The sequence below is a fragment of the Equus caballus genome, chromosome 1 (genome assembly GCF_041296265.1).
Source record: "Equus caballus isolate H_3958 breed thoroughbred chromosome 1, TB-T2T, whole genome shotgun sequence".
Lineage (NCBI taxonomy): Eukaryota > Metazoa > Chordata > Mammalia > Perissodactyla > Equidae > Equus > Equus caballus.
The window spans coordinates 30,855,106-30,872,550 of record NC_091684.1 but is presented as its reverse complement, the minus strand read 5'-3'; the positions used below and the strand labels follow the sequence as shown (position 1 = coordinate 30,872,550).

Here is a 17,445-nt window from a genome sequence, read left to right as displayed (position 1 = left end):
CACCCACTGTTCCTGCCATCCGGGAAGTTCCCTGGAGCCTATTACTAAAACAAGGGGAGCAGGGCCCCAAAGTCTTACATCACGATGAAAATCAGCAGAAACAAACTACAGGCATACGCAAGAAACCTGCTCCTTGATTTATGCTTAAAGTCAAGAATAGTTGATAACGTTTCACTTCCCCTTTGGCAAGATAAACCCAATGGAACTATTTAATTTAAAGACTTTTTATTAGGAACCAGGGGAATGAGCTTCTTATCCCTCTATAACAGTCGAGAGCAGGTCGTCAGGCCCAGGATGGAGAGCTTGTCAAAAGAGCTGTGCTGTGCTTCACTGCACTCGCTAAGGGCCTGGAAGGAAAGTGCAGGAACTGGTGTTTGCCAAAACACCAATAGCCTGGGAAGAGTCCTCTACCTTCCTTCCAACTCCACTCAAGGCTGGAGCATGCCAGCAGAGAACACGGTTGGAGTGGGCAGGCACAACATTGTCGTCTGAACCCCTGGCTTCATTCAGTGCTACTTCACTTGGCTGCCCTCCACTCTTCTTGCCGTTTTGTGATTAGGTATTTGAAGAACTCATACACAGACCATGCGATGGCTGTGGAGGGGATCTGGTAGATTACTCTAGCCTGCACCCCTCGGAAGTAGGCGGTCACCCCACCTACTTGATACACCGTCCTGAAGGCACTAGCCATGCCTGTGATATGTCCTGTAATGTTTGAGTTCAAAGCCAGAGATTCCTGGGTGTTGAGCAGTGTTTTGCAAACGTCCAGTGGGGTTGTGGCAGCGGCAGCTACAGCTCCTGCACAGGCTCCGGAGAGGACGTGGGAGCTGGGGTTGTACCGTCTCTGGGGGTTAAAGTGCTCCTGCAGGAATTCATAGGTCATGAAGTGAATGGCTTGGAAGGGAACGTTCATGGTTAGCTGGGTGGTGTAGCTGCGGTAAAAGGCTCCGGCCCCTTCATTTTGCCACACTGCCCGAACACAGTCTGTCACCCGGTGGTATGGTGAGTTGTACATCTGCATCCTCTGCTTGACCACTGGTGGTGCCATCAACGAGGAAGGAAATGGGGACAGCAACCAACCAGTGAGGGAGAGTGTCCAGATTCAGAGTCCCAAGTCAGCGGATCAGCCAATGGGATGGAGAGAGAAACATGTATGAGTGAGCTGTTGGTTAACCTGATGAGTTAAGGGTTCCCTTTTTTGAGAGGAGGGGATAGGAAAGGGTTGGTAACAAGCCAAAAAATAATGGACCCACTTCCAGTAGGATTTCTTTAAAACCAGGCAATTAACGCATAGGATGTATCTCTAGTTTAGAGATTCCAGAGTTTCCTTGAAATAAGTACCTATTATTATCATTGTACCCTTTCACAACTCCTGACACAAGAATGACTCTGTGGCAGTGAACATAATAATGAACCTATAACCCTAGCCATCCCAATTCTCAGGTACGCAGAGCAGCTAACTCTTATGACATGAGGATGGTTATCTTTCCACAGGAGAGAAAAAAGTGCTATCAAAGAGAAAACAAAATTCTCAGGCACGTGTGGCTTTAGTTTCCAAACATCTCCTGCTCCCTCAAGTAGACAACACGGTGTGAGCTCTGGATCTTTAGCTTAGCTTTGGCCCTTTCCACACCATGGCCTTGCCCAGACAGGCAAAGAAGTGGAACTTAAGGAGCATGACAACTAAGCCATCCTTTCATATTTACTTGGGTACCTCATTCTCCAACTGAAAAGCCAAGATCCAAGCAGCAGTGCAGGGACTGAACTCTACAATTTATCCTTTCATTCTTATCTCAACTCTCTTCATTCCATCATGAAAAGGAGTATTTTTAAATGTCAGTCTGTCTTCACCTCTTTGAAAAAAGGTGAAATAATCTGCTAACGTTTCAGATGAGATCAAATCCACTACAAAGGGGACTTTCAAGGAGGCTCAGGAACAGGCCAAGTAGAGCCATATCTTTTTCCAGGGAAGCCCCATAGATGAATGAAGTCTCAATGAATATGGTTCCTGTCCAAGGGGCTCCTCCTACACTGACAACAGGGAGGGAGCGCCCTCTTGTGGTAACACAAGGTAACACGGCGAGATTTCCCACCCAAACTGATCCGGGTCACCCCAGCTTTCTTCTACCAGAAATAAAGGAAAAGCCCAGAGATGCGGATGCAGCTGCCACAGAGGGAAAAGCTGAGAAATCATTACCTTCCGCTGGATTCATGGCTGCATCATGAAGTAATGTTGCCACACACCCAGCTGCACCTGCAAACGAGAAAACAACTGCCACATGTAAGGCCAGGAGAGGGGACTGATTCACTGAGGCCCCAGAGTGAAGGGGAGGGGCAGTACTAAACCTGGCTGTGGGAAGAGGGGAGAGCCAGTCCAAAAGACGGGAACCCACTACTCCCAAACTCCTGTTCCCACCAACTTAGTAAGGTTACTGGTGTACATTCCACATCTATATTAAGGCCAGAAAAGTCAAAGCTCAGATTTTATCAATAAAGATGGTTCTGAGAAGAAATGCAGTTCATGCCCCAGACAGGAAGCAGATTCACTGGTACTAAGGGACGCAGCAATCAACTGCCTCCAACATAGGGAACACCAGGGGCAAGCGGTCAGATCTTCACAACAGAATCTCACCTTCTATCCTGCCTCACCTATGCCCTCAACCCCAGTCTCCAAGTCCTAATATCTGTCCGTGTAGATCTTTCCTCAGGTCCTGAACTAGCGTATCCCTCACCCACTCCTCTCCACACTCAATTTGGTTTTCAGACAATCCCAATCTCCGGGCTGCTATCCCTTCCCTTACCTCACAACTTCCAACCCTCTGGTTTGTCTGTACAGAAGTCCCTTGGCCCCACCCCCATTCACTTGTTGAGGGCTTGTCACATCCTCAGTGACACAAACTGCCTCGGATCCGTTGGGATCCCGAAAAGGTGAGGCAAAGAGCTGGGGCTCCGTTACTGTCTTCCTTGGGTGGCTGGGTCACCTCCAATCCTGCCCTGAGCAGGACAGCACCCAACTATCAAGAAATATACAACCAACGGAGGTAGTTCAACGTGTTTCCACGTTACCAGGGCATTAGAAGTTGATGCCAGGAAGAAGATGAGAGGAGAGTCAAGCTGGTAGGTAAGGGAGGATACTGTAACCCTTTGTTGAGGTGTCCCAAAGGAAGGGGTGGTGCTGAAGCAGCCCACAGTCTGAGAACATCAGGTTTGGAAGTCCCTCCCCTATAATCTGGCCTACCCCAGCCCAAAGCTTCAGCTCCAAACCATAATGAGACTGGAAAGCATTGACAGCAGCAAAGCCCAAAGAGTTGGGAAAGTGGGGGAACCAGCACAGGAAGGCTCAATACCATTGGCAATATGGCTATTGCCCCCAGGGTGGATTACATCACTCAATGTCTTTTTTAACTTTTCATAGCAGGCAAAATAGAGAGCGTGGGCAGGCCCTGCGCCTGTTGCTGTGACGTTCAGCCCCCGCATGGGCCTCCACAGGCCCTCTGTTCTTATAATCCTCCAAAGGGCCTCCAACACATTGCGATAGCGGGCGGCTGGGTCAGGCTGTAGGCTCTGCATCCGGGTCTGAAATTACAGAAAGGAGAAGTGCAATGTCAGCGATGCCAACTTCTTACCCAACCTCAACACTCAGCCTCTGGGCACTGGGCAGACCTTCCGCATGGAACTGTGCCAGTGTATAGGAGTGACACCTGGCATCCAGTTTTACTTCCTTCTAAATCTATATTCAATCTTTCCAAGCCTTGGACCTTTCTTTTCTAGTCGTCTATGACCCTAAGAGTGATATACCACTAGTTTCCCTGAGAATATCACCCCTTGGTAAGTGTCCTCGGAACTCCAAAATGATTCATAGCCCCAGCAACAAATATCAAGCCTGTGTTTCAGAAGTTGTTTCTGTGTCTTAATGAACTCAGGCTAAGAGTTCTTTACAAATGGATTCGAAAGGTATTTACTGTGTACAACATACTTTATGCATTATTTCGGAAGACTGATCCTGGGCCTGCCTCATGACCACACACTACAAACTAATGAGATGAAGGCTCATCTTTTGATATATCCTTGATGATAATCTGACCTTTTCAGACTATTTGCACTGGCAGCTGGGCCTGTAAACTAAAAGTCTTGGCAGAGGTAGCATTCCTAATAGATGTTGCTCTAATTTCTTGGGAAAGAAAGTTTACCCTGAAATTATGAAGGTAGAAACTAACCTAATCTCTAAAACTAAAGAGGCTCCCAGATTTCTAATCTAAACGGACTGAATCCCAAAATAGTCATCAGTAAACAAAATCAGTCTCAGTGAAACACAATCCTTGGAATCTCTAGAAGGCTCAATGGTTAGAACAAAAGTATATGGTAGATACTTTGTATGATGTTCCTGGACAAAGTTTTATTGAAATTTGGGAAATGAATCTTATTTGAAACATTTCCCCAAATCACACATCTTCTCTGAAGTGTGAGTCTCCCAATGACGATCTCGTCTATTGATTCATTTCAAGGCTAAGGTAGCATGGAGACTGACAGTTAATATAAAATCACCGTCCAGTGCCTGGAACACTGTAGGCACTCAAGATTTGTTTGTTAAATAAATGAAAGAATGAATGAATCTTAGCTGTGTCTGCACCAGTTCAGAAAGTAACACATAGGCCATTAGCAAGCCAACCAGGGCAACTGATGCCCAAGTACAGTTTAAATACCTACTTCATACCAATCACTGATTCAGTGTGGATCTGAAGCTTGAAGCTTCCTGTTGACCATCTGGAATCCCAAGAATAAAGCTTTTCTCAAGAGCATTGCAGACAAGAAACTAACCAGATTAACAGGTCCTAGTTAGCCACAGGCAATCCACATTCCTCTTAAAGTTTTTTCTCTTGCCTGCCACCCACAAAGAACTGGAAGCTTAAAAGGTTAATTACTGGGAGTTCAATCAGAAATACACAGTATCACTTATCACAATTTGACACATTGTCTTCCACTTCAAAAAAAAAAAAAGCCCATAAATTTCCAATAAAGGATGTGCTTACTGATCTTTCACATCACTCAGGGGGTACAAAATCCATGAGAGAAGTTATTCAGAGAGACTACAGGTCTTTGGTGGCTACGGCGACTCATAAAGACAAGCTTGGCCTGGTGGCTCAACAATTATGCGTTTCCATAGGTTTGCTCGAAACTGATCTTGTATAGGGAGAATGTTCAGAAACTGCTTTTTTCTGCTGGAATCAACTAGTCTTGAAAGTTATGGCCTTAGAGGCCTATAACGCTTCACCTCCAAGAAAAACCTGGACTGTGAGTTACTTCGAACATTTTACACACGTCTAAATCTAAGACACAATTCTCAGTGAAAATACATCCTCATGGAGACCCAGGCATAAACTACACCAAATATAAAAGTGAATATGGCTCCCCAAATTTGTGGGCCAATAAATCTATCTTCTGGAGAAGGATGAAATCACTAAGTAAGAATTTATGAATAGCCTTCAGTATAAAAAACTACTGCCTGGCTTTGAAGAAAAACCAAATGGACTATTAGAGAAGTAAGTGGTTTGGTAGAAGACAGGCGACAGTTAAGTCAAAAAGACTGAGTTGGAGTCCCAGTTTTGCTAGATGTGTGGTCTTGGGTATGTCACTTAACCCCTTTGAGCTTCAATGTTGTCATCTATCACATGAGGCAGAATGGCTGGCTCACAGGGCTGTTGTGGGGATGCAAAGAGGTAAGGCATGTAAAAGCCCTTGGTAACTTATGAGGTACTAGAAATATAAGGCTTTTTATTGTATTCAAATATGATTCTTAGAAATATTAGTTCATATCTTAGAATTTACAGATCATGGCAGCTCTGTCTCTTTTATATCATTTCACAAATATGTATGGGCAACTATCTGGTCCTTAACCACTAATAAGTCAGGTTTAATTTTGTATTGTTTTCATTTTAAAGTTTCTCTGTGGCTATAATTATTTATAATCCAGCTATTAATCTGAAGGTTGGGTTTAGGAACAAGCACTGTTGTAACATCCTGTGCCTTGCTTGATTCTAGGAATCTGCTTTTGGGAGATTGCACGAAAGCCTTGGCAGTAAGACTGGGTTGAAATCATGACTCTGCCACTTAATCTATGTGACCTGGGGCAAATTACTTAACTTGCCTCCTTGGCTTCATCTATAAAATAATGAAAATAGTGTCTACTTCATGAAGTTCTTTCTAGGATTAAGTGAATAGATGTATGTAAGGCACATCAGATAGTGCTTGGCAAACAAAAACAATTGACATTTATTGAATAATAATAATTATTATTAGATGCAAGAAAATCAAATAAGCCAATGTTTCCATTTCCTAACCTTTCATTGGTAAATGTGTATAGACAACCATTTACATCTGGAGTGTGGAAAAGATCGATTTCCCTTTGCTCTTTCCCTCTTGAACTTATTATGTAAGTAGATTATTTGCTTCACCACTACAGAGCCAAAAGGCAGTGAGTAGGCAGATGATTTTGAGAAGAGTCCTGACCGGTTCGGGTTGCAGAGCCTATCCCTATAGACAAAGTCTGGTGCTTGCCTCTGAGGCTCAGAAAAGGAAAACTGGGATTTGGGCTCCCAAACCCCTCTATTATGACCATGGAAATAGCTGGCTGAAGAACCATGGCCTATCAAGGCTAGGCTGACTTCCCAGGGTCCCTCCCAAGGATATTTTAAGTTAACTTGACCCTGATAAGTGGCTGGGGGTCACAGGCTTGCATGCCAGGAGGCAATCTCAGCTTTCATTTGCAAACACTGTAGCTGCCCTTTAGGCCTCAGCAGGGATACCTGCCTCTTGTCTTAGGGTATGGTTGGGCTACTCTTCCCCTCCACCACCCATTTAGGGGCAAGAGGAAGAATGGCTGCCCAGGGACAAGGAAACTAGGAAGCCCCTTCTGAAGGAAGAGATTTAAATTTTGCTTTCATGTCTGCACAATGGTGTTTAACATATTTACTGACACCAAATCCTAGTGGTCTCACCTCGTTCTTCCCTCTAGTCATTTACATCCCAGCATTAATGGCAAATGAAAATGATTCTTCTAAAAGAAGCTTTTCTGTTTTTGAAGACTACTGAGCATTTTTTCCTCCAGATCAAATAATTACTTCTTTAATGTAGGGCTTTGAGGCATGACTGTAACATTGTATGACTAATTTTTAAAAAACAAAAATTCCAAAGCTTATGTAAATGAATAAGAACTGTTCTTCAAAATAGTTACCTTGGAAGGCTAGAACTGTCTCATTCCAGCAATGCCGTGGTTTTGCAAAACATTTCTGGAACTCCTCTTTTAGAAGTGTTCCCTCAGTGGGTTTATTGGCTTCAGGAGTAAATCAGTCTCCTTGCTTTCCAGTCCCACCTTATCCTTGCCCAAACCAGTATTATCCCTTTTGATCTCCCACCTTATCCACCATATTTGATTCTCAATGCTCTCAGTTACTAAAAACTCAATTCCATCTTGTCACAGGACAAAGGTTTGTCCCCATTAAGGATATGCACCCAAATATTCTAGAGGCATTTCTAACAGAGGAATTTATAAAATGTTTACAGCAACAATAGCATTATGGAAAAATATGGAGTAAGGAGACAGCCTCCCAAGGTAATGGGACAACACTTAAATCGACAATCGACAAGTTGTAGTAAAATTCTCAGTCAGTTACATTATGATATTGTATTTTTCAAGTCATTAAGTAATTTTCATTGCTCTCCTTGATCTAGTTTTCATTTGATACCCATCCTGAAACATAGCTCTGTAGACCCTGCTCTCCACTCACAGTTACTTTGCAGTTAGATCATCTTAACTTTTGGACACACAGCATTAACAACTCACAGTCATTCAAACTAGACCCTTTTACATGAAGGTCTGAATCTTTTTAATGTATACTTATCCATTTTACATTTCAATATCGTTAAAGCACTAACCATCCTCTTACTTCTCTCTCATGGATTTACTGTTTATTTCTACTCCTCCCAATTGACAAGGATACTTAAAATTTTAATAACCATTTAGGCCTAGTGCATTGACCACAGTTTCAATGGGCACGGCCCTCGGTAGGAGTTACCTTGCAATGTGCTAGAATACTCCTACTAACTCAGTGTCATTCACAAAGCTTAATGAGCACTTTCCCCATTTCCTCATCCACATTACTAATGAAAACATGAACAGGCAGTGGAACCAGGGAGAAGCAGAAGAGACAGACTTTGCACTTCCCAAGTTGATATTCTCTTCCTTTTGAATGTGTAACATTTTCCTAATTTGAGAAGAAAACATACATCAAATTGCTGTGAGGACACTTACTATTAGCCTTAATATGTAAAGGAGGCACCAAATTCCCCTCGAGTTTACTTCTCAGTCTGTATAGTCCTCACTGTTAGTCACCGGTACCTTTGCTAATGCACGGGAAAAAGAACCATAATGAACAATCTGTTCCCCTCTTCACCCAGCTTTCTTCTGAAGCACTTGATTTCTGTACCCACTAATCAGCCTGAATGGTTGCGGATGTGATTAGTTTTACTTTTACATGAATCCTGCCCTCGTGCTGATCCAATTCCATTTTCATCCAGTTTTCTTCACGCTTACATCTACTTTCCAATACCGTCATGCTTCCCTTCTAGGCAACCTTTCCCTTTGTGTCAACTTCAGGTAGCTAAAGAAATACGCGATCAGTTCCATTTCTCGATGGGGGCTGATGTGCTCCCCACACACACACAATCCTAATCCTAGCTCAATTTTCACGTTCAGGAAATAGGTGGGGTATCATGCTTGCTGCACAGAGAAACCGAAAGCTTTTCCTGAACACAGTCTTTCCCATATTATTTCCAGTCTGGAACTCTGAATTCTGACTGCACGACGATTCCCAATCACTCATGGGTGAAGATTTAATAAGTAAATTCTTTATCTGGCTGAGAGATTCCAGATTCTGCTTCCTGCCCAGTCACTTTTAAGGGAAGACACAGCAAGCAGCTTGTAAAAGCACTAGCCCAGAGAACATCGCAAGCCATTAAGATCCTATTCAGGGTCTGATTCACGCCAGTTGGCTTCACCTTAATCAAGTTAGTAGCACTTACCTGTTCCCATCCCATCCCACCCTATTCCTGTTTACTCCCAGCTGGGATCCAGGCCTTTGGCTGACAGATTTTCGGTCCAGAGTCCCAATTCAGATTTCACTGACGGTTAAAAATGGGTCCTGATTCCTGACTGGGACCAACTCCCAGCCGAGACCTTGCTTGCATGGAGTGTCGGTCGAATCGCGTGGTGGTGCCAGGAGCCAGGAAGAACTCATGTGTCAGCTCCAGCTCTCAGCCGGGATCCTGGCTCCGGACAGGACCCAGGGGTCGGGTCAGCCCCAGGCCGGGTTCGGAGCCGGTCCAGGTCTCACCTTGACGCAGTCGACGGGGTACATCACGCAGTGCTCCAAGATGCCTGCCACGGCGCCCGCCACCATGTGCGTGGTGACAGTGGCTCCAGCCGGCAGCGCCTCGTAGTCCGGGCCGGAGTCCGGGTCCTGCCGAACCGGGGGCCTACAGGCCCCGGCCTCCCCGCCGCCGGCCCCCCGGCCCACGCCCCGCTGCAGCCACCCGTCCAGCAGCGCCGACTCCCCGGGGCTCCGCCCCGGCCCGGCCGCCGGCCCTCCCGCCACACCGCCAGCACCCCGCCCCTCCAACTCCATCCACCCGGGCCAGCTGCGGCGCCCACCCCCGCCGCCGCCGCCGCCGCCGCCGCCGCCGCCGCCGCCACCCCCCAGACCCGTCGCGTCCGCCTCAGGCGCGGCCCAGAGAGCCCGGGGCCTCCGGCTCCCGCTTGGCCCCGCGGGCACGCCCCTCCGCCAGCCATTGGTGCAGCCGCCAAGTTGTCCCCGCCCCCTCGCTTACGTAGGAAAACTATGTCTGTGTCATTAGTGAAGCTGCCTGTCATTCCTCCGCTCCGCGGCGTTGCTGCCGCTTAGGTCCCACCCCTTCCCCTTTGATCTCGGCAGCTTCTTGTTTATTGGCTACTGATTGGCTGACATGGACGATCAACCCGCCCTCCGACTTTTCTGGAGGGCGGGAGAAACTTAAGGCTGAACTTTGATAGGCTCAACCACTCTTGATTCTCTGACCACGGCCATTGGGCCGCACGACTTCGGGATCCGATTGGCTAGAGTAAGAGAGCCAGGCGCCCAAGGGGCAATTGAGGTCGGATTTGGTCCCCTGACTGGCGCCTGTGGAGCTGCGGGCTCTGCGGGCGGGATCGCGGGGTAGGGCCGGCGCCAGGCCTTCAAGGTCAAACCACTGACGGGTGCCGTTAAGACCCGCGCTCGAGCGCCCACCCCAAATCCCGAGACGTGCGGGTCGCGGGCGGCCGGCCCTGGCCCGAGAGCTCGCTCTTGTTCCCGCGGGATCTCAAGCTGGCGTGAGGCCGAGCCGGCCTGGGCCGGGCATCCCCTGGCACAGCCTGCGGGCCTGTCCGGGAAGCTGTTGCGACACTCGGGCGGTGGCCCGTTAGACTCGGGTCGAGTCTGGAGTGTTGGCTTTCCAAGCCGTGGGCTAGCTAACTCCTGAGGACCCGGAGCTCCTCAGGCCCCAGCGCCCCGCACTGGGCTTGCACCTGAAGTCGCCCAGTACACCCCGCAGTTGTTGAATGAATGAGTTCTTCGGGGGCCCGCGGTCGCTGGGCCCTGCGCCAGACTGAGAGCTGGGGGCGGGGAAGGGAGATGTCGAAATGGGGCAGGATGATTCAGAGATGACGACAGGTGGAGAAGCCAGACTGGAGGCAGCTGCCCAAGCACAGCAGGAAAAGTATATGGGGAAGTTCGGACGTACAGCTTGTCGCTGAGTGACGCAATGATGAACCTACCGCCTGGTGATAACTGCCTTTTGTGATAAGACCCCTCTCCCTCCTGGACAGGTCGGTGGAGTCTGAGAGGGGCGCGCACTGGTTAAAGAACAATGCCAGCAATTCCCAGCCTTGAGCACCACCTCCTGGGCCGTGACGTTGCACAGGAGCTTCACTAGGGCTGCAGGCTCGGTTGAGGAACACAGGCGCTTTCCCTACTCCGTCTGCCTCGCTTCTTCAGTTTCCCTTCCCTGGAGCGTGTTTGCACAAGCCTCCCCACTGTTTCCAGCTCTCTCTTTACTGCCTATTTTACTGAGATGATGATGCAATTGTGAACTTTTCCATCTGTTTATAGGTTTTCCGTAAATAGGGAAGGGGTTTTCCTTTTTTTCTCTAAAGCTTAGCGGTTTCTGGGCCTCTGGTTTTTCGGGGTTCTGTTTTTTTAACTTTTTTTTTTTTAACTCATCTATTCTCTTCCTATTCAGCAGTGGTTATTAACTTTTGCGTCTCGACCTTTTGGAAAATAAGCTACAAATCCTCTTCTCCTTCCCCTCCACCTTCCACCCACCCTGCACACACACAATTTTGAAAATAATTTCTGAATTTGCAGAGTCCCTGAAGGTGACTCGTGGCCCCCCGAGGGGTCCATTAACTTCAGATTAAGAAAAGCCTGAGTTCTCACAGGTCTCGCAAAAAGAAACTCACTCAATCCTGCTAGAGTATTCATTCCCTTTACTGCCAAACTGCTCCAGTAATGACCTATATATACCTGCTATGTCCTTTCTCTCCTTAAGCCCTACATTTTTACTCTTTTATTCAGTGGTCGCAAATGGCTTTTCCAAATCCAATGGTCTTTTTCTTGCTCTGATTTTTCTGGACTAAGAGATAACACTTAGCCCCTCCATTGACCCATCCCTCACTGAAACTTTTTCCTACCTTCAGGAACCACTCTATCTCTTCTATCTTTTAGACTTCTGAGTCTCCTACACTTCTCTGCCCACTGGGGAGGAACATTCCTAAAGGTTTAATGCTTCTTGTTCATCTTTAATACCTTAGGGAACTTTACCATCCCAAATCTGTTTTCCTTTTTGGAGCCCTGTCTATATTTCCCTGTTGCTTACTCTTTAACTGAAATTTCCATGTGAACATTCAGTAAATATTTATTGAGTAACAACTTTATGCCTGACACTGTACTTGAAGCCGGTGACACAGGACAGATGGAGTCCATGCTTTCACGGAGCTTACTTTTTAATGGGGGGAAAGAGATAGACCAATAAGAAAAATATCAGATAGCTCTAGGTACCATGCTGATAACTGAAATAGGGAGGTGGATAAAGTGTGACTGGGTAGCTACATTTGCATGACCAGGAAAGGCCTTTCTGAGGAGACGACACTAAGGTAAGTTCTGAATAAGAGGCAGGAACTCATGATGGACTCAGACAAGAGCATTCCAGAAGAAACAGGAGGTACAACAATCCTAAGGTAACAACAAGATTGGTGTATGAAGGAACAGAAAGAAAGTCTATGTGGCTGGAGCATGGTGAGTGAGGGGGGAAGTGATACAAGATGAGGTTGGAAAGATAGGCAGAGGGTGAATATCCACCTTAATTGCTGACTCAGCATGTCCATTCCAAACTCAGCCTTTCCACTCCCCACCCCAACCAATTCCTCCTAAATATTCCTTTTCTACCCAATCAATCAGACTTTAAAGCTGGAATCCTCCTTGACTACCCCTTCAGAATAATTATTCTGAAATGTTTCTTTTGTTCATGCTCTCCTTTTCCTTCTTATTGATATTATTCTTTCCCAGTATCTGATCAGGTTATTGTAATAACCTTTGAAAGGCCTCCCTACCTCTGGATCCCCTGGCTTTACTAGTATTTGGATTTGCCTCCTTCCAGGGACATTGTAGGATTGTTCTTCCCACCTCCTTGAAGATAGGCATGGCTGTGAGATTTCCTTTGACCAATGAAATGTGAGAGAAGCATGAGAGCCACACATTAACTTCCCCTGCCACATGACTGGTGATGTTCAGATGGTGGGAGCACCATCAGTCTGGGGTCCTGGTAAGGATGATGAAGCAGAGTTGCCTACTTGCCACACCTTTCTTCCCAGGTGGACTTTCAGCTTGAGTAAGAAATAAATCGATGTTGTTTTCAGACACAGATTTTAGGATTAGTCCATATCATAGCATAATCTAGCCCAGTGCGTCTCAGACTTTAATGTGATATTAGTCACCTGAATAATTTATTAAAATGCAGACTATGATTCTGTAGGTCTGTGTGGGGACTGAGATCTGCGTTTTGACAAGCTCCCAGGTGATGATGCTGCTATACCTTGGACCACACTTTGAATAGCAAGGACATAACTCATCCTATCTTGTATACCCCTCTCAACACATCTACACACACTCTATCCAACGTCTCACCAGCACTTAAAGCTTTCTGAAAAAACAAATTAGCAAGGAAAGAAACCTCTTTCTTGGTGATATTCTTTATAACCTCTTAATAGCTTCCCATACCTGCAACTCCTCAGTCCGGACTGTAAAATCTTATTTTCTTATATTCCTAGGACAATTTTTTTCTGCATTCTCATTTATTTTCTTTAGTAATAGAAACCCCAAGTTTTAGCTTAGGCACATGCTTCCAAGCTGAAGTCCCTATTTTCCCCAGCTTCCCTTGCAGCTAGCTTTGGCTGTGTGACTAAGTTCTAGCTAGTGGGATGTGAGTATAAGTGATGTGAAACATGTGGGTTCTGCCTTTAAAAAAAAGGATTATGTCCTCTTTGAGTATTTTTCTCATTTTCTCCCTTCTTATGATCTTGAATACAGACCCAGAAGATGTCAACCATTTTTGGCCATGAGGACAAAGCCTATACCTTAGCAGGTGGCAGAGGAAAAAGTAGAAGAAACTTGTTTCCTTGTGGGTAACACCAGTACCTCTGGACTACTCATGTTCTGGTACGTGAGAGAACTTGTTCAAGCAATTGCTGTGAGTCTGAATCTTTGTTACAGCAGCTGATTTGTACCCTAACCGACACATGTTCTTTCCCTAGAATGCATTTCTCCCTTTGTTCTTATCAAAATTCTCATTCTTGAAGGTCCAAAACAGGTGCCACTACTCTTTCCAGCTTACATTACCCTCTTTCCCTCAACTGCCGTCATACATGACCTGGCACGCGGTATGAGTACAATACAGAATGAGATTGATTGATTCCAGCAGCCACACATGAAAATGACTGATCTCTTTATAGTCATTTAAAGAGAAATTGATTTCTAACTCATGCAGAACAGACCATTAGAGTTGTAGAAATTCAGAGATGGAGCCCTCAGTGAGGGCTGGAGAGATGAGAAGATATCCTTATATATTTTAGCAGTTTCAGACTGGAGAATGTGTAGAGGAAGATTTTCCAAGGGATCTGTGGGGAACAAAGTTTCAAGGGAATTTGCTCTTCCTCATCTTCTGCATCATTCCGAAAACTCACCTTCCCAAGGAAGCAGTTCCCCTTTCCGTCCTCCCGTTTCTCAGTCTCTCCTCCCACCTTACAAAGGAAAAGTGAGCCTCCACCCATCCTTCGTCTTACCCTGGTTCACTGCCCTGGTGCATAAAAACCTCCAGGTAGCCAAACAGTCCTGGCGTTAGCGAGGCCCCTTTAATCAGGGTACAAGTATAGCCTTCATGTCTTTCCCTGACTTACGTGTATTTCTGTTAAGGGTAAAACATGGCTTTAGGAATGGATGTTTTGGTCCTTGTGAGATATTCTGTGTACTATATATTGTACAGTGGAGCAGTGGTTTTTTAATTTAACTATTCACCTATTCCAACCCCTGACTATTATCAAAGAATGAATTGTTTCTGAGGGAGGTTCCTCTGAGAACAAAACAAAAAGAGCCTAATTAAGTATTAAAGGTAGTGGGCCTTATTTCATTCAGGTGACACATTTATCACAAGGTCTGTGTCTTACCTATTTATCTTAGGACTAGGATATTCAAGATTTATGAAAATGCATGCTGGGAAATAATAATGTGCTGCAAAGTGCAATGTTCCCTCTCTGGTCAGAAATAAGAAAGAGCTGAGTGATACTCTTAATTTACTCATGTCTCAACTTTAGATTTTGCATTATTTCTAGACATACATGTTTACTTTTCACAGATCAACATCATGCCTTCAAGTAAAAGGAAAATAGGTCAAAAGTATTTTCCTTTGTCAAAAGATTGTTGGCTATACTAGTTTATACCCACTAGGATGGCTATAATAAAAAACTCAGGAAATAACAAGTGTTGGCGAGGATGTGGAGAAAATGGAATCTTCATACACTGCTGGTGAGAAGGTAAAATGGTCAGAGGCTGTGGAAAACAGTTTGGCAGTTCCTCAAAAAGTTAAACAGAATTACCATATGATCCAGAAATTCCACTCCTAAGTATATCCAAAACAACTGAAAACAGGTACTCAAACAAGTACACATACATGCTTGTTCATAGCAGCACTGTTCACAATAGGCAAAAGGTGGAAACAGCCCAACTGTCCGTCAACAGAAGAATGGATAAATAAATTGTATATATACATACAATAAATATAATTCAGCTGTAAAAGTGAACAAAGTACTGATCTACACTACAATGTGAATGAACCTGGAAAACACATTAAGTGAAAGGAGTCACATGCAAAAGGTCACATATGATTCCACTTATATGAAATATCCGGAATAGATAGAGCTGTAGAGACCGAACACAGCTGGGGCGGGGGGTGAAATGGGAGCAACTGCTTAATGGGTACAGGGTTTCCTTTTGCGGTGATGAAATGTCTTAGAAGTAGGTGGAGTTGGTGGTTGCAAGACATTGTGAATGCACTAAATGTCACTGAATTATTCACTTTAAAATGGTTAATTTTACGTTATGTGACTTTCATCTCAATTTTAAAAAGGAAAGATTGGCTAGCATCCAACAGATGAACTGAGTAAGCTAGTATCTCATTATCCTCTCAAATGTCTATGCCTCTGTAACTCCAAACAGCAGCTCTAAACCAGTCATTATCCAACTCCTAGGTTGCCTCACAAAGTGAAACGTCTGGGAAGTGACTGCTCATGGATACAAAGTTTCTTTTTAGTTGATGAAAATGTTTTAAGATTATATTGTGGTAATGGTTGCACAAGCCTGTGAATATACTAAAAACTATTGAATTGGGTGACTTTTGTGGTATATAAATTATATCTCAATAAAGCTGTTTTTGAAAAGGTGAAAGATCAGTGCCTGCCTGGTGGCGCAGCTGTTAAGTTCACACATTCCACTTCTCAGCGGCCTGGGGTTCGCCGGTTTGGATCCCAGGTGTGGACATGGCACCACTTGGCAAAAAAGCCATGCTGTGGTAGGCATCCCACATATAAAGTAGAGGAAGATGGGCATGGATGTTAGCTCAGGGCCAGTCTTCCTCAGCAAAAAGAGGGAGATTGGCAGTAGATGTTAGCTCAGCACTAATCTTCCTCAAAAAAAAAAAAGGTAAAAGATCTAATTGGGATATGTTGAAGAGTATCTTCTTTTAGAACTTGAGTTTCATCATCCTTTAAGCAATAAACTGCTTCACTTTGCACATTTTTTGGGGGGGCAGTTGTAGTTACTGCAATCACATTATCCTTTTTCTTCAAGTTTCTCCTAAAAAAATCTTATTTCTAAAAGCAAAAAAAGACAAAACATTACTTTTTCTGAATAAGGAAAATTACTCGTTATGATCTATCTAAGAAACAAACATAATGTCATCTCTGGCTCATAGGCAAAAATCCGGAAAAATTGCTTTAGTTTCCCTGGTTCTTGTCTAGTAGGAAGTTGCGGTTCATGTCATACTCAAATTAAGTTGAAACAGATGCAGTTAGGAAAAAAATATTTGATATGGTAAATCCATATTCATTCTTATTTGGGCACAAATCTCCCCACTGCCACTCATTTTCCCCCTCATTTATGCATGTCTATCATATCCTTACACCTTGACAGAAACATGTAAATTCTGTAAATAATGCCCTCAAACAATTGTTTTTACACCTTTTTGTAAGCCCTACACCTACTAATTGTATAATACCTTCTCTTCTTTTTGCTGTTTATTTCCACAAAGTAGATAAAATAGCACTCTTAAAAGCATCTACTTAGGGGCCGGTCCCATGGCCGAGTGGTTAAGTTCGCATGCTCCACTGAAGGCGGCCTAGTGTTTTGTTGGTTCAAATCCTGGGCGCAGACATGGCACTGCTCATCGAGCCACGCTGAGGCAGCGTCCCACATGCCACAACTAGAAGGACCCACAACTAAGAGTATACAACTATGTACCGGGGGGCACCATTTCATTTAGTTAGAATTAATTTCTCCTTCTCAGATGTTGACATGTTTTTTTTTAATTCTGTCAAATGTATGACCTTAAACTTATTGTTTAAATCTTGAAATTACAAATCTGTATATAATATTTTACAATGCCAATTTCTGCCCATCTATAATGACTTCTCAAGGTACTGTAACATGACCTAAATAATTGAAATTGGTTTTTGTTCACAATCAACAAGAAAAATCATGGAACACACCCAATTTTATGGATTTTTTAGCTCCAAAACCAAAATGCCTCTAAGTGAAAGAGAAACAAGGA

The 17,445-nt window shown here is 44.7% G+C and overlaps 1 protein-coding gene and 1 long non-coding RNA gene across 9 annotated transcripts; one reads left to right on the top strand and one right to left on the bottom strand.

Moving 5' to 3' along the window:
- Window positions 1–208: 208 nt before the first annotated feature.
- On the bottom strand, window positions 209–9,695 carry SLC25A28 (solute carrier family 25 member 28). 8 transcript variants are annotated; one of them, XM_023641134.2, is made up of 5 exons: window positions 9,390–9,572; window positions 8,309–8,400; window positions 3,348–3,576; window positions 2,198–2,254; window positions 209–1,035 (listed from the first exon to the last, which is right to left on the bottom strand). In XM_023641134.2, exons 3-5 carry the CDS (start codon window positions 3,568–3,570, stop codon window positions 518–520), a joined length of 798 nt encoding a protein of 265 aa, XP_023496902.1. In that variant the 5' UTR covers window positions 3,571–3,576; window positions 8,309–8,400; window positions 9,390–9,572; the 3' UTR covers window positions 209–517. The 8 variants fall into 8 exon arrangements, with proteins under 8 accessions (XP_023496902.1, XP_070079169.1, XP_005602621.3 ...); XM_070223068.1 differs by having other exon boundaries at window positions 3,407–3,576; window positions 9,390–9,529; XM_005602564.4 differs by lacking the exon at window positions 8,309–8,400 and having other exon boundaries at window positions 9,390–9,695.
- A 1,019-nt stretch (window positions 9,696–10,714) lies between these two features.
- LOC138915745 (uncharacterized) lies at window positions 10,715–16,064 on the top strand. The gene is made up of 3 exons (XR_011421932.1): window positions 10,715–10,897; window positions 13,656–13,784; window positions 15,869–16,064. It is a non-coding gene; the product is annotated as an uncharacterized lncRNA (long non-coding RNA).
- The last annotated feature ends 1,381 nt before the right edge of the window (window positions 16,065–17,445 follow it).